General features: G+C 43.9%; 1 protein-coding gene across 1 annotated transcript in view; it reads left to right on the top strand.

The window, feature by feature from the left end:
• Positions 1 to 22,993, top strand: part of MYH15 (myosin heavy chain 15) — a 138,391-nt gene that overhangs the window by 88,280 nt on the left and 27,118 nt on the right. Inside the window, exons 29-35 of the mRNA XM_037063352.1 lie at positions 1,112 to 1,230; positions 6,448 to 6,644; positions 9,797 to 10,146; positions 12,545 to 12,669; positions 16,275 to 16,390; positions 21,107 to 21,299; positions 21,531 to 21,734. Of these exons, the coding sequence (XP_036919247.1) occupies positions 1,112 to 1,230; positions 6,448 to 6,644; positions 9,797 to 10,146; positions 12,545 to 12,669; positions 16,275 to 16,390; positions 21,107 to 21,299; positions 21,531 to 21,734 (1,304 nt within the window). The remainder of the gene's footprint in view (positions 1 to 1,111; positions 1,231 to 6,447; positions 6,645 to 9,796; positions 10,147 to 12,544; positions 12,670 to 16,274; positions 16,391 to 21,106; positions 21,300 to 21,530; positions 21,735 to 22,993) is intronic.

The following is a 22,993-nucleotide window of genomic DNA, read 5'->3' as shown; positions in this document are numbered from 1 at the left end:
GGTTGTTACATTGACATGTTAACTCAGCATTAAGATATTTATTATTATTTTAAAACCAACTAATGCATATTTTAAATTCTGATACACTACCTATCAACATAAAACTCACATTAACAAAATCTCATTGGGGTCCACAATAATTTTTAACCATGTCAAGTGTCCCTGAGACTAAAAAGTTTCAGAGTTCCTACTTCAGCCTATACAGGTGCTTCCTTCAATGTTAAGAGTTTTAGAATTTGTTTGTAGTAAGAGGGGTTGGGGTCACAGATATCGGGAACTTTATTGTTGCTCTAATTGCACTGAGGAAGCAACTGCCTTTGCCCAGGATTGGCTCAGCTTTTAGGACCACTTCTAATAACAACAGTATTTCTGTCCTATTATTGATAAAATAAGCTAATCACGGAGTGTAGACTAGAGCGTAATAGAATTTCCCCCTCTATGGTCACATTCTCTATTGTTTAATGACTATTTCTAATATTTAGCAGTTGATCTGGAAAATACATTCACACTTATTTAATTTTCATTAACAATCTTTTATTGTTATTCTCATTTTACAAATGATGCAAACAAGTGTAATTATCTAAAAAAACCGGGTAGTCACAAATCGGTAGAGCTACACATAATAAACAAGGGGAATGGCATAGAAGAACGTTCTGCAGGGTTAAAAACTCAATTTGGATGTACCTCCACCAATTACTGGCTATGCATGTGTCTCGACCACACGTAAGTAAGCTGCCTTGTTGCTTTCTTTGAAAAATGGGTAATAATACCTATATTATCAAGGAGTTATGAGAGTTAAACTAGATAATATACAGAAAATGCCTAATGAATAAAAAATTCTTAGCAAGTGGTAGCTAATATCTGTTATTGACTCATACTTACTACTAAAATATATACATATATATATATATTTTTTTTTTAAATTAGGGTTCTCTTGTGAGCCCTGGAAAGAATCGTTGTCATAGTTTTGCTAATAACTAGACTCTTAAACCCTTTCTCAATATGATGTATATGTGGTAGGAGTCATTCTGGTTGCTCTTAAATTCAACAAGTTGGGGAGGCAGTATATGAAGAACAGCATGGTTAACTTACTTGTGAAATCTTTGTGTAGATGAGTTCCTAAGGAGGCTGGAAGAAAAGCAGGCTCTGATCAACCAGCTTTCCAAGGAGAAGAGCACCTTCATTCAGCAAATTGAAGGACTGAAAGAGCAACTGGAAGAGAAGAACAAAGTAATGCATCTGCAATTTCGCACTGGTAGCTTGACCACACATTTTTCTTTGGTGTGTCAGCCTGCATATCTTCTCATATTAAAGAAAAGGAGAAAGTGCCCTAGAAGTTCAGGGAGAAAGACATGTTGGCCCTTGTATGTGCTTGGAAGGACCCTGATCACTGAAGGAGTTTCCTCAGTGATTCAAATTGCATCTCTGGTTTGTCAGATTTAGAGCAAGCGAAGTACGTGTTTCCATTTTGCATTATTTCTTACACAGAAAGTCAGCAAGTTTCTTTATGGATCTTTGACTTTGAATTGCACTAAGAAGTGGAATTTAATAAAAGACCAGAATAAAATACATGGAGCTAACTTAGTTCAATATTATTTTGAAGTTGTCAATAAATTCTAGATATTAGTAATTTCTTCCTAAAAGAATATATAACATTGCTCGTAAGTGACCTCAGTGAAAGCAATTCTCTAAGATGAAAGCATAATGACTAATGTGAGAGATGACTTCTCTGAGCCCTGGCATTAGTTGATATCCAAATCATCTGGATACTAAGACCCCAAATTGCCTCACTTGTACATAATCTCACTGCAGAGACATTACTCTCAGGGGTAAATGCTGTTGAATCTTGAGACTTCTGTCTTTAAATATTTTATTTCCTTCACTCTACTTATTTTCCATATTATATGCAAGTTGTTAAATTATTGCTATGGTTTGTGCATCAGACATTATGCTTTTCTCATGTTACCTCAATCTTCATGTGTCACATAAAGCAGGTAGAATTATATCTTTATACATGAAGAAACCAAACTCAGATGACAAATAACTTGTCCAAGGTCATATAGCTACTAGTTGACTGTGAAGGAATTTACTCAGGTGATGAAATGACTTGATTTATATATTAGAATATCATTCTGGCTGCCTTCCCAGTACCTTCCAATTGGCCTACAAGGCCCCTTTGCTCCGGCTCCAGCCTCCTTCCGTGATCTCACCTCATACATCTGCTTTCCTCGTTTCCTCCCCTGCAGCCCCCCGGGCTCCTCTCTGCCCCTTAAACAGCTGCCATCATTCCTACCCTAGGCCTCTTGTAGCTGCCATTTCCATTGCTTGGAGGCCCTTCTCCAAGGTCTTTGGGGATGATGAGAAGGAGTGAACTATTCTAGATCACATTAATCGGTTTTATTGTCTTAGTGCTGTTAGCTATATTATTATTAATTTGTTTACATGTTTGATTTGTGTATTCTCTAACTCTTTTTTGGCTTCTTAGGGCAAAGACTGTGTGTGAAACTTCTGAAACACTAATGTCTAGAACAGGTGCTCAATAAATGTATATTCAATGAGAGGAAGTGTCCCAATTTGAAGCCAAGTTTACCAGGTTGCAAAGCATGTACCTTTCTCAGGGTCATTGCATATTATGGCTCCTCATTCACTGTCCATGGGTGTCTGGTGGAGGCTGCCATTAATTAGGCCTTATGCTCTCAGCGGCATCTGCCTAACACTGCATTTTTAAAAATTTGCATAAAGGACACATGAGGACTGGTAGAGATCCCCTGTTTTTCTCACTAGACTAGGTTATCTTCTAGGAACTATACTGCTTGGTTCGCCAGACCACCATGCAAGTGGTGAAATGTTCACTAAACTCAGCTCTGCTGTCCAGTAGCTCTGGACACATAATAGTAGCTACTACCACATTATAGGTGACTATCTAAATTTCAACTTTGTTAATCATTTTTTATTTTTTAATTACAGTTGACATACAATATATATTAGTTTCAGGTACATACCTCAATAATATACATTACATAACTTATTAAGTGGTCATCCTGATGAATCTTGTACCCATCTGACACCATACATAGTTATTAGAGTATTAGTGACTATATTCCCTATGCTGTACTTTACATCCCCATGACTGTTATGAAACAACCGATTTATACTTCTTAATCCCTTCACCCTGTTCACCCACCAATCCACTCCCATCTGGCAACCGCTAAAATATTCTCTGTATCTATGACTTTGTTTCTGTTCTGTTTGTTCATTTACTTTGTTTTTTTTTAGATTCAGTTCTTGATAGATGTGTATCTGTTGCCCCTTTATTGTTCATATTTTTAAAAGATTTTACTTATTTTTAGAGAGTGGGGAAAGGAGGGAGAAAGGGACTGAGAGAAACATTGATTTGTTGCCTCTTGCACAAACCTCAGCTGGTGTCAAACCCACAACCAGGCATATCCCTGACCAGGAATCAAACTGGCAACCTTTCACTTTGCAAGTCAACGTCCAAGCAACTGAACCACACTGGTCAGGGCTATTGTTCATGCTTTTTATCTTTTTCTTTTTCTTCTTAAAGAAGACCTCTTAATATTTCATGTAATACTAGTTTGGGGGTGATGGACTCCTTTAGCTTTTTCTTGCCTGGGAAGCTCTGTATATGTACTCAGATTAAAAATGATAGCTTTTCTGGGTAGAGTAATCTTGGTTGAAAGCCCTTGGTTTTTATCACTTCGAATATTTCTTGTCAATCCCTTCTGACCTGCAAAGTTTCTGTTGAGAAATCAGCTGATGGTATGAGAGCTCCCTCATAAGTAACTAACTGATTTTTGCTTGCTGCTTCTAAAATTCTCTCTGTCTTTATTCTTTGACACTTTAATTATGATGTATCTTGATACGATCCTCTTTGGGTTCATCTTGTTTGGGACTCTCTGTGCTTCCTGGATTGTATATCCATTTCCTTCACCAGGTTAGGCAAATTTTCTGTCATTATTTTTTCCAATAGGTTTTCAATTTTATGCTCTGTCTTATCTCCCTCCACCCCCATGATATGAATGTTGGTATCTTTGAAGTTGTCCCAGAGGCTCCTTAAATTGTTTTCATTCTTGCTGTTCTAATTGGGTGGTTTTTGCTTGCTTATATTCCAAATTGCTGATTCAATTCCTGGCTTCATCTACTCTACTGTTGATTCCCTGTAAATTATTCTTCATTTCAGTTAGTGTATCCTTCAAATGTGACTGAATCTTATTTATGCGATTGAGGTTCTCACTAAGTTCACTGAACACCCTTATAAGCAGTGTTTTGAACTCTGTAGCTGATAGATTGCTTGTCTTCATTTTGTTCTTTTCCTGGAGTTTTGTGCTGATCTTTCATTTGGGCCATGTTTCTTTATTTCCTCATTTTGGCAGCCTCCCTGTGCTTGTTTCTCTGTATTAGGTAGAACTGCTACATCTCCTAGGCTTGGTAGAGTGGCCTCATATGGTAGATGTCCTACAGGGTCAAGTGGCACAGCCTCCACGATCACCTGAGCTAGACACTCTAGGTGTGCCCCTCCACCTTACCCACCATGTAGGCTGTGTACACCCTCCTGGTGTAGTTTGCCTTGACTGCTGTTGGCACCTCAGTGGGAGGGATTTACTCCCAGGTTGATCAGCTGCAAAGACTGGCTGCAACCACGAGCCCCTTTGGAGGAACAGCTGTGCAGGGACCCACCCCACACAGCAGGACTTACTCCAGCAGGGTTCTGGTGCCTACTGAGTTTGTCCCTTGAGTATGTTGCTTGTGGAGGTGGTTGGGTGGTGCTTCGGCATGGTCTGAACCTGTCTACCATGTACACTGGCTTTGGAGCCTACTGGAAGTTGTAGACCAAGGTCAGCAATCACCTGTGTTCTGCCTGGGGCCTCCTGGAATAAGCTAAAAAGCAGTTTTCAGGTGGCTACTCCTAGTGCTGGGCTTGACGGTACCCAGGTGAGGCCAAGCTGTAACCCAAGACCAGCTGCTGATAGTGTTGGGCCTGGGTCCACTTAGTGAGAGGTACAGGGCGTGCTGAGTCCAGTTTTTTCTTGTTTGAGAGATTTTAGGAATGTCTGAAGTATGAGTCAAGACAGGCCATTTATATAGAAAAGCCACTGGAAAGAGCTTGGGTGTTCCCACAAGTTAGGCGGGTCCACAAGTTGGGTGATGGAGGATGTCAGAGAATCAGCAGGGTGAGACGAACAGTGATAGCCAGGTTGATGGAAAATCAGATAGGGTGGCTGCCTGCTGATTTTGTTGGGGTTGAGCTCAGAAAAGGAATAATGGCCTCTGTCAACACTTTTGTCTGGCAGAAAGCTTCACCGCCAGCTCTTGCCCTGGTGCCAGATAATTCTGTCCCTTTCTGTATGCCCCTGGTTCCTTTTGAGCTGCTGCCCCAATGCTGGAGCTCAGAGTGAGTGAATCAGGGTAGGCTTATGTGTGGGCTCTTTTAGAGGAACTGCCTGGAACTCCAAAAGTCCTCAGGTTCACTCAATTACAATCCCTGCTGGTTTTCAAAGCCTCAATTATGGGGACTTCTCTTCCTGGCACTGGAACACTGGGCTGGGGAGCCTGGTGTGAGGCTGAGGCCCCTTGCCCCTCAGGGGGACCTCTGTAACTGAGATATCTTTCCCAATTTTCATTCCCAATATGTGGGTATGGGACCAGCCTGTTCCTCATCTCTGTCCCTCCGACCAGTCTTGATGTGGCTTTTTCTTTAGATCCCTAGTTGTAGGACTCCCATTCAGGAGGTTTCAGGTGGTTTGAATGATGGTTGTTCTCTAAGTTTAAGGTGATATTAATCAAGATTTAATATAAAAAATTAATATTAATAAAATTCAGTTTGGCCCATACATTGTACTTGGGACATTTTAGATATTCAGGAGCTACATGTGGCTAGTAGTTATCACATTGGGCAGTGTACATATGGAATATTTTCCTCATTATAGAAATTTCTATTGGATAGTGTGATTTTAAAGTGATGAGATATGTTGTCAGAGATACACTTGTAAAATAAAAGATTTTGTTTTCCTCATCAATGGAATGAAAAGGCTAGACTAAATCTTAGTGGTCCTTTCTAGTTCAAACAAGATCTGAATCTTATATATTGCTAAATATAAATCTTACTGCCTAGATGATAATGTTCTCCTAGCTACCTTTGCCTTCCACAATTTTCCCAGAATTCCAGGCCTTGTCTATTGTTGAAGTCAGGCTGGCATTTCCCCAAATAGAACTCTCTCTCCTGTTTTAACAGCAGCAATTAGATACTCAAGTCTTTTTCTTATTGTCCCAAAGTCTCTTCCTGGTATTATCTTACCAGGTTCAGGTTCAGCATCAACTTGTGGCAGGATGTTATTAACCTTATCTAAAAAAAATGATGTCACTTCCAATCCTTTGGTTGTTAATTATGGTGGTGTCTTTTCCCAATATGTATTGTGTCCCATCTAGTCGCAGAGTGCCCTAGCCCAGTCCCTGCGGTCAGCCAAGCATGACTGTGACCTGCTCCGAGAGCAATATGAGGAAGAGCAGGAGGCCAAGGCTGAGCTGCGCCGGGCTGTCTCCAAAGGCAATGCTGAAGTGGTGCAGTGGAGAATGAAGTATGAAGATGGTGTTGTCCAGAGCACTGAAGACTTGGAGGATGCCAAGTGAGTAGAGCAAGGTGACCTTGAACCTGGAGTTAGTTACAAAGAGGGGCAGGAGAATAGGAACTCTGTCCTTAAGGCTGAGTGCATGGACGAGTCAAAGGCCAAAGGTGAAAAAGCCACCACTGACAAGAAGTACACGCTCTAGTGTGGGGGGGGGGGGGGAGCGGGGGCGGGGGGCACTAAACAATAAAAACTATAAATACCAAATCATAAATACTATAGAGAGGACCTGGAGGGAGTAAGGATGCTCTTTCTAGGCCACAAGGGAAGTCTTCATAGAAGATGTGACTTTGAGTCATGGTTTGAAAATAGGCTAGCACTTAAAATTCTATGTTTAATATACCAAAGCAATTGAGTTCATATCTGTACAGGTCTCTATATATTAAAGTCACTGTGTCTCTGGTTCATCATCTGTAGACCACAAACTGGTCTGTGGAGATGGTAGGGATAAGTCAGAAACACGTTAGGATCTGTCACCATGCCTTATGGGATAAAGGTTTCTTTGAAAACAAGTCACCCTCAGGCTACCTCTAGGGTTAGAACATCAATTTTATAGCCAATACTACACAAAGGCTTTAGAAGTTCTTCTCAGGAACTACAGAAGTTCGGGGCCCAAATGAATCCAGACTTGGTAGCAGGGTGCAGTACTGAAGCATTTTCCTCAAAGATCAAAAGACTATGTATCTTTGAGAGAAAATGTCAAACAACCCCAGCTTATAAGCATTAAAGGTTTACTCAGAACAATGTGCCCCTGGCTTGGCAAATTTTAGCTTGGCAAAAATCCAGGGCAGATTGATACATTTCTTTTTAGCTTCAGCCAAAAATATCGTTTTTCAGCTCTTCACCTAAATCTTCGTGATCCATCACTGTGCAGTTGTTGAACAGCTGCTGGGTTCTGCCCCAGAACGAGTACCAAGTGATCCATCTCTGCAGCCACAGCAACCGAAACAGGGCTTTGGGGTGGCAGAGACGAAAAATACCTGCCGTGGGTGTTTTACAAACTCTGGAGCACAGAAAAGTGCGGCTTTCAACTAAGATGGCTCTTCATGTCCAAAATACGGCATTTGCTTCTGAAGAAAGATTTGTTCTTCTAATATAAAGAATTTGGGTGAAAGTGCCTACCAGTCATTCTGTTTTATAAGGGTTATTTTGCGGGGGGGGGCATGAGTGAGTAGGAAAGAAGGTAAGTACATAGACTACTGTATGACCACATGGATTTGTTGGAACTAAAAAATTGTTCTGTCGCCCGTGACAACTGAAGAAAAATATTGTAATACGGTCATACCTGAAAACTATTTTTGCTTTAAACTTAGTTGAACTTCAATTCAATATAGCATCATCTGTATTATGCTTTTCCTCTAAATCACCTTGGGGCAGTAGAGTCAGACACATACACAAATCTAGGATTCTATGTTTTTTTCATTGGAAAGTTGAGGTTTCTCTCTTGATTTCCAGGCTTGGGTTCCCATGATGAGTCAGTGCAGCAGAATCTAGCTCACATGAAACCCAGTTTACTGCTTCTGGTTCTGAATCGCACAACAGTAGGGATTAGGCCTCCTAACTTTCCACATCTCCATGCATATTCTAGACAACTAAGAAGGCACTTCAGAGGGCAAGTTGAGGAGCAAAATGGTAGTCAGTGTTAAATCTGGCACATTATCAGTGACACAAGGGTGACCACCTTGTTGCATTTGTCCTGGACAAGCCTGATTTGGGCTCTGACTGTGCTGTGTTCTGCCGAAACCCCTCAGTTCTGGGCACCAGCAGGGTTGGTCGCCCAAAGTAAAATTCCTATTTTTTGGTACCCATCAAGCATTGGTAAAGTAGGTAAAAGACATGTAATTATTTTTATGTGATTTCTGTTTTAGGTTGGGGTAAAACATCCTCTTTTTTCAGCTTTATTGAGATACAATTGACAGCTAACATGTGTAAGTTTGATGTACGAAGTTACATGTACACATTGCAAAATCTTGGCCACAGTAATGTTAGTTAATACATCTTTTACCTCACTAATCACCACTTGTTATTATTGTTGCTGTTATGGTGAGAACATTAAAGCCCTACTCTCATAGCAACTTTCCATTATACAACACAATGTTGTTAACCATGGCCACTATGCGGTACATCAGAATCTCCTCTTACCAGTTAAGGAAAGTGCAGCAGAGACAGGAAGTGACCAAGTTTAGGAAGCCAGTAAGCAAAGAAAAGCTGGTGGAGCCCAGCTCCTTCCTGGATGCTGAGCACAGACCGGTTTTCACAGCAGTCCCACAGAAAGGGGCTTGGTGGCCACATTGCTCTCTTGGGCCAGTTGTGTGGCACATGTGAAATCCTGAGGACCTTTTTCTGTTTAATAACAGTAGATGAGAAAAACTTTGGTACTTACAGTATCTTTCATCTAAGAAATATAAGAATGGGACTTCCAGTGTCCGGGAAGGAGATGTGAGCAAGGGAACATGTTTTATCCATTAGCAAGCCCTGAAGCACTGTATCGTGGGGAAGTGGAAGAGGCACCTTAATAAACCATTCCACCCCAGGAGATGCAAATAGAGGCCGAGGTACCTCCCGAGAGCAGTGGCACCTGTTAAATGAGCTTAACAATGGGATGGATTTGGGTGAACAAATTTGGGCAGAGGAGCTGAGGTGGAAAAGACATTTAGAGAAAAGAGATAATTCAGGCAGGAGAGAGCCAACAAATGTTCTTTGAAAGCAACGTAGCTGAGGAACTCTTTAGCAACTAAGGACTGCTAAAGGGTTTTTGATAGTTGCTTGCTGTTGGTGGGGAACTCAATACAGTCTTTCTCTTTCTCTTATTTCTTTCATCAATAAAGTCTGTATGCTTCATTGCTCAGTTAAGGTTTCAGGTGAGCAAATACAGGGGTTTGGCGATCCTCAGGTCCAAGTCCAGGATGGGACGGGGTAGGGGAAAATGAAGGACATAGGGTCACAGGAGCCACAGGACAGTCAGTAGACATTTAGGTTCTATAAGCACAAGGAGGTCATTTTCAGACACAAACTGCTTTTGCTTCATACTATTAAGCCAACCTCAGGGGCCACACTATTCTGTCCCCAAGCACTGTCTTTAATCAAGTACAGACTGGATGAGTTCTGTCGGATTGTGTCTTCACTTGGCCTTTTGGGTCCCTCTTTCTCAGGAAGAAGCTAGCAATTAGGTTGCAGGAAGCTGCTGAGGCCGTGGGTGTGGCCAATGCCAGAAACGCCTCCCTGGAGAGGGCCAGGCACCGACTGCAGCAGGAGCTGGGGGACGCCCTGTCGGACCTTGGCAAGGCCCGGTCCGTGGCAGCCACATTGGACCAGAAGCAGCGACACTTCGACAAGTGCCTGGATGACTGGAGGCAGAAGTACACGGAGTCTCAGGAGACGCTGGGTGCCTCTCGGAAGGAGGCCCGGGACCTCCGCACCGAACTCCTCAAGCTCAGGCGGACCTACCAGGAGAGCACCATGAGCCAGGAGACCCTGCAGAGAGAGAACAACCACCTCCAAGGTACTCTGAGCGGGGCTTGGAGCCAGTGCAGGGGCGAGGCACTCTGGCAGAGCCCTGGCTTCGAGGGCAAGACTGTCCTCCGGGGCAAACGCTCCAGCATTGGTGCAGTCTCAGGTTTTAGCTCCTCTATTTTCTCACACTTAACATTTGCTTTACTACAGATAGTATTTTTGTTCTAAAAATTAGACTAATTTTCCATATTTAATCCCAATTCTATTCTGTTAAGGAGGCTACAATTAAGAGTTACTTTATATCCCTTAGATTTTCTGTATGTATATCCATGCAAGTGTTTTTTACTTAAATTATGCATTATTCTATACTTTTTATTTTTTGTTTATCCATATGCTTTCTAATTTAACAATTAACTCTATAGCTCAGAGTACGTGCCAAGCACTGTTTTATATACAATTATTGTTTAATACTCAGGACAGTCTTATGTGTCAGTTTTTTTTTTTATCTGTGAAATGCAGATTATGTGGAGTCACAGAAGGTTAACAACTTGTTCAAATTCATGGTCAATAAGTAGCACACCTAAAAAAAAAAAATAAGTAGCACACCTGAGACTTGCACCCAGCCAGCCTGACTCTGGCGTGTCACGCCAGTCCTGGCCTGTGCCACCTTCCCACGTGCCCGTGAGTCTTCGCATGGAGACCTACCACGTGACCGTCAGTAGCTACACAGTGTTCTCTAAGAATGGCTAACACTTATTTAAGTAGGTTTTATTCATTTTAGACATAATGTTTCACAATTATAAGTAATTCTATATTATACATCCTGCACATATATTTCTGGACATGTAAAAATATTTCAGTAGGATAGAGTCGTAGAAATGAAACTGCTGGGTTGAAGGAATGAATTTTCAAATTTTGAGATGTGCCAAACAGCCCTTGAAAGCAGCTGCCAGCTCACACCAGCACTGACAGTGATGTGCGTCAAAACCTGAGGTGCCCTGGGAGCAAGTTCATTACCATTGGAGGCATAAATAAAGCTTCCTTTCTGTGTTGACCTGTACCCATGACCCAGTCCCTGACCGGGCATGTGAGAGTTGCGGAAACAGTGGTGGGAAAACTTCAGCTTATCTGCAGCACCTGGAGGGTTTGCTCAAACAGTTGGGTGGCCCCGTCCAGAGAGTTGGTGATTCATTAGGTCTAGGAGGGGTCTGAGAATTTGTGTGGCTAGCAAGTTCCCCGGTGAGGCCAGCGCTGCTCCTCCGGGGACCATACTGGTCTGGGTGGGGCTTAGGCAGAAGCTTGGGCAGAAACCTATTTCAAAAGATCTGCAAGTGATTCTAAGGTATGGTCAGTAGAGATCCATCACCCTGGGTTTCCTCCGGTAAATATTTCTTCAGGAGAGAGCTTATTAGAGAAGGATTTACTATTCACATGAGAAATGCTATCTAATGGGTTCGTTTTTGTAACTTTTTAAAATTCTTGTCACATCACACTGGGATCTCAGAACCAGAGGAGAGGCAAGCTGTCTCCTTCTACTGATACTGGCCTATGGATGGTGCCCAGAGAGACTTGGCCCCACTCCACACCTCTTAGGTCACAGGTGGCAAACACAAGGCCTGTGGGCCGAATCCAACCCTCCACCTTGTTTCATCTAGCCTGGCACCTTGTTTCTACCCAACAGCAACGCTGAGCTCTCATTTAACTGTTAAGGAGTAGCTACATTTACACAGTCCTAAAGTTACCTTCGGTCCTTTGAAGTCAACTGTGAGGCTGATGTGGCCCCCAGTGAGCATGAGTTTGACACCTTTGCCTTGGGCAGTGGAAAAATCCTTCACAAAGAGGCAGAACTGACAGTAACAACATCAGGTGGGGGGAGGGGGTTGGACACCTTACTCTGTCAAAGGCTTGTCTTCATGAGAAGCTAGCCACAGACTCTCAAGGGCTTGAGCTCCTTCAGATTCTTTGGTTTATCTGAGCTCATTGCATTGGCTTCAGACATACAGTGAGCTGGCTTTTGCTTTAGAAACCAATCCTGGTATCGAGCAGCAGCTGACAAAACAGCAGTCACTGGTGCTGATAGCGAAGCACTTACCTGGGAAATGTAAGGATTCCGGGTCTGCATTTCGGAGCCTGGCCGGGCGGAATCTGGCATGGCTCCAGCACACAGGGGCACCTTGGGAAGCTGTACACAATACTTGGAGAAGCACTATGCTCGCCAGCTGCTATAGGCAACTTTCTGGCAGATGACAAAAGAATACATTGAAGAAGGGATGCCTTTTTCTAATTCAAACAAATGTCCCTTATGTGCCAGGGGCGGCCTTGCCACCAAGTTCCCAAGGACAGCACATCGGCAGTCCCACGGGGCCTCTGGGAGCAGTCCATGCTGTCTGGTGTCATGGGTCTGAGACCAGATCCTCTTACTGACTTTGCTTTTCTCCCCCTTTCAGAAGAGATTTCTAATCTGACAAATCAGCTGAGAGAAGGAGACAAGAAGTTAAGTGAAATGGAAAAGGTCAACAAACAGATTGAACAAGAGAAGGCCAAAGTCCAGGGGGCGCTGGAAGAAGCAGAGGTATTACGTTCAGGGAGCAAAGAAGGTTTTTATCATTGTGACAAAGCAGGTCTGCATTGTCTGTGCAGACATGTCTCTGCATGTTGTTGCCTGTGGCCACAACAGTCACGCGGGACCCTTACTCATGTGCTGACTACATGCTAGGCTCTGTACCAGGGGCTTAATGTGCATTATTTCATGTTTTTACTCTAGCAAACTATTGTCTCATTTTTCAAATGAGGAAACTGAGGCTCAGAGAGCAAGATCAGCCATAGTGGTTCAGATCTCCTGGTTGTGATGAAAACAGAAACCAAGAAACCATGACTACGTTGTTCACCAATTTATTCTCAGAGCCTCGACCCTCGCCACTCAAAATGGGCATCGCCAGGGAGGTTTTTGGAAATCTAGACTGTCAGGCCTTCCCCTGGTTCCACTGAATCAGAATCTGCATTTTAACCAGGTCCCTTGGCGGTGCAGGTTCACAGGGACATTTGAGAAGCCCTGGCCTACAGCACTGCCCCAGGCATAGAAGAGGTCCCATGAATGTTCGTTGAATGTTGAAAATGTCCTCATACTTCCTCTTCTCTAAACAGAATCAGTCAAAACATTTTTTCCCCAGAAAACTTTGGACAGTTTGTTTGTGAAAGCTCACTGAGTGCATATTGCTTGACAGGAATGTTTTCAGAGGTATGGGTTAAAAGTCCAGGACAACTCCGATTTTACCCCTGGGGGTGACAGAGAAGGACTGCTGAGGAGATCTTTTGTCAAAGAGGGTGAACTAAGAAGGAAACAGGTGTTAAGGTAGTTAATAAGCCCTGAGAAGCCTCTTTTCTCACAGCTGAGTTTCATTTTCTCAACCCACCCTCTGAACCATCACCCAGTCCTGTTTAACACATGGCCCTACTCACTCAGACTGTAACAGAGAAAATGAATTTTAGAAGACACGGCAATCAGTCTTAGGCAGGGGCCTTTTGGAAGTGTGATAATGAAACGTTAGACCTCAGAGGACTGTGTTGTGCCAAGCGGTGTCTGTTAAATTTACCTCGCAGCTACGTTTCTGTAAGAGGCCTGCCCAACAGAAGCTATGCTCCTGTCACCTCTGCGTGTACAGGCCTCAAGTGGACAGCTCTTGACACAGCTCTCCTGTTGCCTTTTTAAGCATAACTGTTTTCCAAAGTCATCTACATTATGTGCAGAATCCCAGCAATTCACAGTGTGGAGTTCCCTAGCAAGGCTGGCCCTTGTAAACTTGGTAAACCTTGCGTTTACTTGTTCCCGTTGGTTGGTTCTCTGGACATCCAAGCTAGGGACTTTCTAAAGCTGCTACCTTAAGCCAAAGAAGTAACTTCTGTGGTAGAGATTTCAAGCACTGTGACAATCCAATGAGAGGTAGGATTAGGATTAATTTTAGTCCTGTATGAAGTGTAGACATCTTTGTATGTTTTAAATCCACCAGCACTAACATCAAAGGTGTAGCTGGTAGGGCCATAGCACTCATACCATCTTGTCCCACTAGATGGCATCCTCTTCTATTCTCATTTTCTCAAACGTTGTCTTCAGCCACATCCATAAATACTTCATCAACCTGGACATGTATTTATAAAATTGGGTTATTTTCCTGGGTGAGCCTTTATGAGAAACTTTATCAGATTATTTTTGAAGTCACAAAACCCAAATTATCCCAGGTCACCTTCTCCAAAGATTCACTTTCTCCGTGTGGTCTGAGGGGTGAGAGGTGACAGTTTCCCCCAAGGAAAGAAAGGGTGGCATTCCCCAGGAGGAAATTGTTATTCAGGCATTTGTTTTTGATTTATTTTCTTTTATATTGAAAGTAGTGTTCAGGGAGCAGCATTGAGACCTTCAGCTATATTAAAATCTCCAACACCTTTCTTATTTTGGCTCTGAAATTGCTACTCAGCTTTACTTTCGGTGGCATGTGCGAATCACTCCTCTGAAGAGGCCACTCTGAAGAGTACTCCTGCCCTCAGGACTGTCTGCCAACCGGGAACTGACAGAGGTTGTCTTCGCCCCTGTGCTCTTTACAAGAGTCCCCCTGGGCATCCTCTAAGTGTTTGTTTCTTCTTCTGTACAAATTTTATTTTTAGAACAGGCTTTAACAATTTAATTAAGCCTACATTTTTAAACTTGAGTCACCTTTAGAATAACCCTGGTGGTAATTGTTTTGTTTATCTTTAAATATTCAAAGGGGCAGGAGACCTCCCTGCCTGTCAAAGGAATCCATTTGAAGCCGTAGTAATAATTATGGTGATAATGGCCCACACTGAGAGTTATGCGTCAAATGCATCCTAAATCCCCTCACTGTACTTCTTATGACAGCATTTGGGCACTATTCTGTTCACACTACTCTGTTTCTTGCTCTCTCAACGCTTTCAACTTTTTCTGTATCCCTCTCTGATATCCAGAATTAAAGAACATTTTAGGTAGAATCCTTGTTCTAGCTTTGATACTTTTATTGATTTATCCCAAAGATGGAATACATCACAAAAAGTCGAGAGTAATAACCCTAAAAGTTTAAGTACTGACAGGCATGATTGAAATTTTCTAATGTAAAAATGTTTTAGAACTCTAGTTCTTGACCTATAGCTAAAAACCTTAAGAATGTCAAAGCTATTAAGTGACATTGCTGGAGGTGAAATGACACCAGATCTTAGACTGGCGGGGTGATACTGGACCTCAGCTCCACAACCTCCGTACTTGGATTCTGGCTAAAAAAGAATTCAGAGCCAACACAAACGATAAGAGAAAGTTTAGGAAGTCACAGAGGTTAGAAGCAGTGAGCCGTAGAAGAAATGAGCTTCAGGAAATGAGTTGCAGAAGAAAAAGAAGGGCCCTGGGAGCTTAGGAGAAAGAGAGAAGGAAGGAAAACCCACCTGGGGAAAGGAGTGGGGCAAGGCACAGGTGTGCTCCCCCAAGAGAGCCCTACTGGGTCCTCCTTCTTGAGGGTATTTACGTGCAGGTCTCAGGGAAGGATCCCAACAGAACATTTATCAGCTTTCCAGCTGTGTCCTTTCAGGGTTCTGGTCCTCACTGACTGATCGGTTTCAGGGCAAGGGGTCATTAGTCATTGCTGCTAGTCCAGATGCCAGTGCAGGGTCCCTTGTCTGGCTTTGCTGCTTTTCTGGGCCTGGAGCTGAGGCCTAGATGGATTGATGTGAGTCAGAACCTCATCATCCTGGGGGCACTTGATGTTTAAGGGCTGTTCTCTGGTCCCCTTGTTCGCATCCCCTCTCAGGGACTCTAACCCGCACAACTAGCACAGACAGGGGGGAGTCTGAACTGCACGACCAGTGATGTGAAAGGTGAGGGGGTTCAAACTGCATAATCAGCAATTCACTAGGGGAGGAAAGGGGACCCTGGGGGCAAGGCCCTTGTTTTCCTGTTGCTAGGCACCTGGGACTTCCAGCCCCACTGACCTTCTGTACCTGGCCCATAGTCCTTGTTCTGCTCCTGTCTAATTGCCTACCGCAACATAACAAACACAAGGAATCACTTGTTTCATCCTGTCCCAAATTTCAGGGACCTGATTTGAACGATGACATATGTTTTGAGAGGAAAAAGAAATTTCTCTAAGACTTAACTTAGTGCTTTTTATTTATGTTTTTCAGGGAGCTCTGGAACGTAATGAAAGCAAGATTCTTCGTTTCCAGCTCGAACTCTTAGAAACCAAAGCGGAACTTGAAAGAAAGCTTTCAGAGAAAGATGAAGAAATAGACAAACTTAGGTATTTAAGATTATTTTGGCAAGCAACAGTTGCATATTTCAGCACTTGGCTGCATTTGGCTACTTTAAGACCTTTGTTGGAACATTCTCAGACACTTAGTCAGTTTAACCCTACACTGGAATATTTCTAGAAAGCTCACCACTGTTACTATCAAGAAATGTCTCTACACAATTACTGCCAGTTTTTATAATTTTGTTTACATTTCAGTAGCTTCTATTCCCATCCAAAACTCAAAAAAACTCACACAGAAAAACTTAATTATATATACAATTACTGCATGTACTCTGTGGCTCTTCATTAAAAAAGGTCTCTTTCCTGGATATTGAAGAAACCAAAAATGCTAAACAGTGGAGAAGAAGAACAAAAAATTTGATGCTGTACATGAAAATGAATGTCAGATCAGAGTGAAGTTTCACATGCCCCCTGCCTGTCCCTGTAGCCATCTGTTTGGAGAGGAGCAAGCCAAGGGCTAAGCTGCTTATTGAGGCCCCATTGAAGCAGCTGAGACCAAACAGTCAGGACGCAGAACAGACAGAATTTCTGGGTGGCGGGGTCTTTACTTCACTTCATCACTCCAAGCTGATGACTTTAGACATTTCACTCCTTAGCTTCTCAGTGGAGTGAGGGGATAAAAGCAACCCCAGACGTGCCACAGAAGGTGGTAAGGAAGCTTGGTAAGCTGGTGTTGGCAAAGCACTTCACACTCCGTAGATCAAAGGCACAATTACAAACACATGGAATTAACTGTGATTATATTATCTATCTGATCTGTTCCCTTAAGTCGATGTCTTATGTCAGCAAGGAAAATCATTTGAATCTAAGTTTTAACTGGTAACTTGCTCCCAGTGCATTTATTAAACATTTAAAAAAATCTGTTAACATGTGCGATTGAACTGACCCCTTTCCCATAGCCCATTTTCAGACAAAACTCCCACAGGGGGCTATGTTTTTAATGAGGATGTCCAGCCAGATTGGGCCCTCTGTGGCTTTGAGCTGTCTTTGCTCCCCCTCATCGGCACTCCCCCTGCTCTGGGACCGACTGTGGTGACAGCTTCGGGTGGAATAAAGAGGCTCCGCCGAGTCAGTGTCTCAAAGAATCTTTTGATGAAGGGCAAAAACATGGGGCCTTAATATTTGCCCTACTTCCTTCCATGAGGAACAAAAATGAATGTCTTCTTGTACATTTAAAAAAAAAACTCATTTCAGGTAATGTCAAACCTGTGCCTATTAATAAACCTAGCTAAGGAAAAATGAATCCTCAGAGAGCCTGTATCTCATCAGGTGCATCTGAATGTCATGGAGCCATTCACCAATGATAATCATCTTCGTGGAAAAAAAGCCAGAGAACCAAACAGCCAGGGCCGGAGAAGAGAGAACAGAAGACTAGGCAGGAGCCGTGAAGGGGCTGAAAAGGAATAGGTGGCCTGGAGGGAGGGGTGGGCTGTTCATGAGTTTTAAATAGTTACTGGTTCATAATCACTACAATAGTTACATCCGGAAAGAAAAGATGGGCATATTTCACAAACGCATCACAAATAGCATCCCAGGCTTTTTCCGTGAGGAGTCCTGTTTGTGTGTAGAGATTGCATCACAGAACTTTGGTTTAATCTGATTTCCCGGCTAGGAGAGGAAAGGATATTAGGGAAACTGAGTAGAATGTTGGGAAAATTTGAGTAAAGCATAGGATCCCTCAAGCAATCAAGGATAAGCCAGGTAAATTATAGAACGCAAGAGAAAGATTGCCTGAGGGCAAGATGAGGTTCAAGGTCCTATGTCCCCATGAAGCTTAGGCAGCTCCACAGGAACTGAAGGAGGCCTGTGAGACAGGGCCCAAGAAGCCAAAGGGACCACATAAGCAGGACAGAGACTCAGAGGCAAAGACAAAACCTTGACAACTCAATTCAACACATTCTCTGCTGCTGAGCCTGCTGAGCTTGCTCATCCATTCATTCCATGAGGATCGATCCTGAGTGAGCTGGACCTGGGGGCCTGTTGGTGGTGAAAAGTGTGAGCAGCTGGATATGCATGTAGGGCCATTTTTTTAAAAAACATCTACAGATGTTATAGTTAGCATAGCTAAAGGCAGGGAGATGACAATGTAGTCATTGATGGAAAGGAGGAGCATTGGTGACTGGCTTTGATCCTCCCCATCCCAGACACAGGAAAGGAAGACTGCTGTCAGTGGCCAGCTTAAAGGCCAATTGGTGGCCCTCCCGGCCAGGGCAGTCCAGTCTTGCCACAGGGTCCCAGGCTGAGTTAAAACAACTTGGTCAGGTACTTCCTGAAACTCCAGGGATTATCAACTCTATTCCCCCCAACCCAGGTTATTCAAAGTTAGGCTGAAACTTGTGAGGGTCTTTCCACTGGCCTGGGCCCGTATTCTGGGCTCTCAGACATACCCAGAAAGGTGCTGTAGAAGGGGCTTCTGGGAACGAGGCATTGAAATTCCATCAAAGTGCATTTGTTTGCTTTGGTTTGACCACCTAGAGAAGAATTAGGCCAACTTTTTCTGTATAAGGTCAGACAGTAAATATCTGCGGTTGTGCAGGCCACAGAGACTCTGTCACGACCGCTCAGCTCTGCAGCTGTGGCTTGAAAGCAGCCGTAGACCCTGGAAATCAAGTGGGCATGGCCAGATTTGGCCCGTAACCCACAGTGTGCCCATCCCTGCCCTGTAGCCTCAGGTATGTAGTAATGATGTTCCATCATCTTTTCCTTCCATATGGGCCCCTCCTCTCAGCTCAATAACATCAAATTCTGTCACATGGTCTTAAGTTGGATGCACCACCTGACTTAATTTCTTTTGTGGTTTGAGTGTCTGCCAGAAGAATGTTTAACTCTCTTCCCATTTCTAACTAGAGTATTTTAGCATGTCTTCGAGAACTCAGGGCATTTAGTTAGCAGAATGCCTTGTTCACCATTTTAAAACTGAATCACGTGTATTGGAATTAAGGATCATCTTAATATTTCTCTGACGTAGATGAGCAGTATTGTAAGAGCGGGGGGGAAAAGGGCCTATTGAATTGACTGTATGGTTTTTTCAAGGTTTAAGTTTTCATTATTATTTTTCACATTGGGTTTCTTTGCTCAAATTGTATTTTATATTTTAGGAGGGAAAAAAGGAATTTCTTACCATATTGCCCTGGCCCTGAGAGCTGCATTTTTCTTTACAAATGCGCTTGGGGGAGCTTTCACTTTAAAGACACCTTGACCCCCGCATGAGTTGTATTGATTGCCTAGCAGCCATTCTCTAGGTCTGTATCACATCCAAGCCTCTTAAAACACAGCACTCTTTACGTGTCTAGAGGCACTCGTGAAGTTTCATAAACAACTGTGGAAAAAGGACAGTTTGAAGCATTCAGTTTGTCTGCTTAAGTAGAATGCATCTCTGTGTAGAGGATTTTGACACCACACCAGGGATGCTTTAGTGTTCCCACGTAAGGAGAGTCAGCAGAGGCAAAAGTGAGTTTCCGCAACGGAAGACAGAGAAATGTTTGTGGCAATGTTGAGTGTGTACATCCTTGTAGCAGTGATGGGCTACGGCTGCCGTAACGAAATACGTAGCCTGGGTGGCTTAAGCAACTGAAATGTATTTTCTCATAGTCCTGAAAGTGGGAAGTCCAAGGTCAAAGTGGTTTGACCAGCAAAACTGGTTTGTCCTGAAGTCTCTCTCCTTGGCTTGCAGGAGGCCCCTCTCGTGCTGTGTCCTCAAAGGGTCCTTCTGTGTCTGTGTATCCCCGGTGCCTCTCTGTGTCCAAGTATCCTCTTTGTATAAGGATACCAGTCAGACTGGGTTAGAGCCTACCCTCAGGGCCTCATTTTACCTTCATTGCCTCTTCTAAAGGTCCTGTTTCCAAACACAGTCTCACTGTGAGGTATTGGGGGCTAGAGTTTCAACGTAAGAATTTGGGTGTAGAGATCAGGATGGACATAGTTAGCACCTACCAGTCTCTATGAATTTTATATATTGGCATACCTATAGGATTCTGATCTGGGAACTGAGCAAAGGCCCAGGACCTCAAGATAAACGTGAAAGGCTGACCTTACTGTGTGGTGACCAGGGACATGGGTTTGGCAGAGGAGAGGCACTAGCTCTGAGTGAAGGGATTAAAGAAGTACAAATTAGTAGTTACAGAGCAGTCGTGAGGATACAAAGTACATAGGGAATAGAGCAGCCAAAGAACATGTATGCATGACCCATGGCCAAGGGCAATGGAGAGGGGATTGCCTGAGGGAGTGAGGGTGGGGCTGGGTAGAGGGGAGCAAAGGGGGAAAATTGGGACAACTGTAATAGCATACATAATAAAATCTAATTAAAATCAATAAATATCATAGCTCTCTGAAAGAGCATCCTTTCCTTCACCTTTAGCCACTCTAGAAAATACAGCTATTTGACCTACACTGTCCTTTAGGGGGTCTAAGATGAGGCTAAGTCTGCTCCACAGAAACTTCAGGAAGATTCTTGTGCTTTCCTGGATTCTTCCTGGAGGCTGGCCTGGGAATCATAGTTTGTTTTGATGGAAATATGCTCACTAACCTAATCCTTCAACCTCTGTGTTTTAAAAATGAAAACCCTTTAGACTCATTTTGTTAATTACCCAGACTTTTTATTGAATTTTAATGCATTTCTGTTTCCTAAACTGTTATGTACACAGCAGGTAACCTTTCTTAATTTGGGTGCATGATTTCCCCCCCTGAATGTTATTCTAAAATTAGGAGGAGCCAGCGGTGTGCTATTGACTCCCTGCAGTCCAGCCTGGATTCAGAGACCAGGAGCAGAGTGGAGGCCACCCGGCTCAGGAAGAATGTGGAGGGGGACCTCAGCGAGGTGGAACTCCAGCTTAGCCGTGCCAACCAGCGGGTGTCAGAGGCAACCAAGTCCCTGGGCCAGCTTCAGGTTCAAATCAAGGTATTTTCAAATGGCAGCATGGGGGTGGGGAATGCTTCGGCTTATGGAGGCAAACCAAGTGACAGATTGTATTGAGCCATAAAAGAGGGGACAATGAATCAAATCCTTCAACAGAGCAGAAACATGCTTATATTGAAATTGATGGAGCTTTGTTCAGCACACGCACGCACAGGTGCCTATCCCATTGACGTCAGGGAGATCTGTGCCCCTGGCCCGTGTTTTCTCTCGCAGGACCTTCAGGTGCAGCTGGATGACAGCACACACCGGAACAGTGAGCTGAAGGAGCAGGTGGCTTTGGCTGAGCGACACAACTCTCTTCTCCAGTCTGAACTGGAGGAACTGAGGTCCTTGCAAGAGCAGACAGAACGTGGGCGCAGGCTGGCAGAGGAAGAGCTCCTAGAGGCCACAGAAAGAATCAATCTTCTCCATACCCAGGTGGGGCCCAGAAGCTCTCCCCATCACCCGAGTCAGCTGGTTGAAGGCAGTGGCTTCCCCACACGGGTCAGCCGGGGCCACACAGGGCTGCCCCGTTCGGCGCTGGGTGTGCATGTGAGGCATAGGGAGAGCCTCTGGCTTCAGAGCGGCGGTCACGCTCCGTTTGTTCCTGAGTGCACTTGTGTCCCAGGGCTGCTGTAACAGAGTACCCCAAACTGGGTGGCTTAAAACAGCAGAACTTTATTCTCTCGTGTTTCTGAAGGCTGGGAGACTGAAACCAAGGTGTTGGCAGGGCCACACATCCTCTGCATCTCCTAGGTGCCTCCTCTCTCACCTCTTCCTAGCTTCTGGTCATTTGTTGGCCATCTTTGGGGTTCCTTGGCGTGTAGATGCATCACTCTAGTCCTCTGCCTCCATGGGCCATTCTCCCCAAGTGCCTCAACGCCATCTTCCCTCTGTGAGCATCTGTCTCTGTCCCAATTTTCTCTTAAAAAAAAAAAAGGACATCCGTCATTTTGGATTAGTGCCCACCCTGACAACTTTATTTCAACTTGATTACATTCCCAAAGGTCCTTTTTCTAAATAAGGAAACACTATAAGTTTGGGGGGTTAGGCTCACAATTTGACCCATAACACTGAGCCTTCTTCCTTAAGAATGGACTGTCAAGGCATTTAAGCCAGGATGCTGAGGAGAGAGACAAAGATAAACATTTCCTCGTGTTCAGAACCACTCTCTGCTTCTCCTGTTCCCTCTAAGGCACATGTCCCCCCAGCACTTTAGGACTGAAAAAAGCCCTCCTGCGTCAGAGCCAGAAAATACTGAACAATTCTGAGTTGCTGCCGACGTGCTGTTGGGACTCTGGCTGCTGCTGGAAGATTACCTAAGTGGCTCCAAGCAAGAGACCGTAGACTCTTTGCCCTTCTCATAGAATCGGGAAAATTCGTAGTGGCTAAGATGAATGTGTACAGTAAATGGGCCATTCACACATTTTTAGGGCACCTACCATAACTTGGACAGGCATACATGGTACAGATACAAAATGTCTTTATTGCCTAAAAACGTGAAGACCCTAAGCAAACAAACTGTAATGCACCGCTGCGGGTTTCATGATAGAGCAAGCACATCCTTGCAGAAAGCCTTCTCTGACCGTCCTAGACTCAGACAGATGCGGGACACACTGAATCTGAGTCATGAAAGTCATGTAAGTAGTCACCCAGGCAAAGAGGAGTCAAGGGCAGGGGCCTGGGGAGAGGCCTGC

The sequence above is a fragment of the Sturnira hondurensis genome, unplaced genomic scaffold (genome assembly GCF_014824575.4).
Source record: "Sturnira hondurensis isolate 20B ecotype Veracruz unplaced genomic scaffold, ASM1482457v3 Scaffold0014432, whole genome shotgun sequence".
NCBI classification, from domain to species: Eukaryota; Metazoa; Chordata; class Mammalia; order Chiroptera; family Phyllostomidae; genus Sturnira; species Sturnira hondurensis.
The sequence above is the reverse complement of the archived record's forward strand: the minus strand, read 5'-3'. Positions and strand labels throughout refer to the sequence as shown.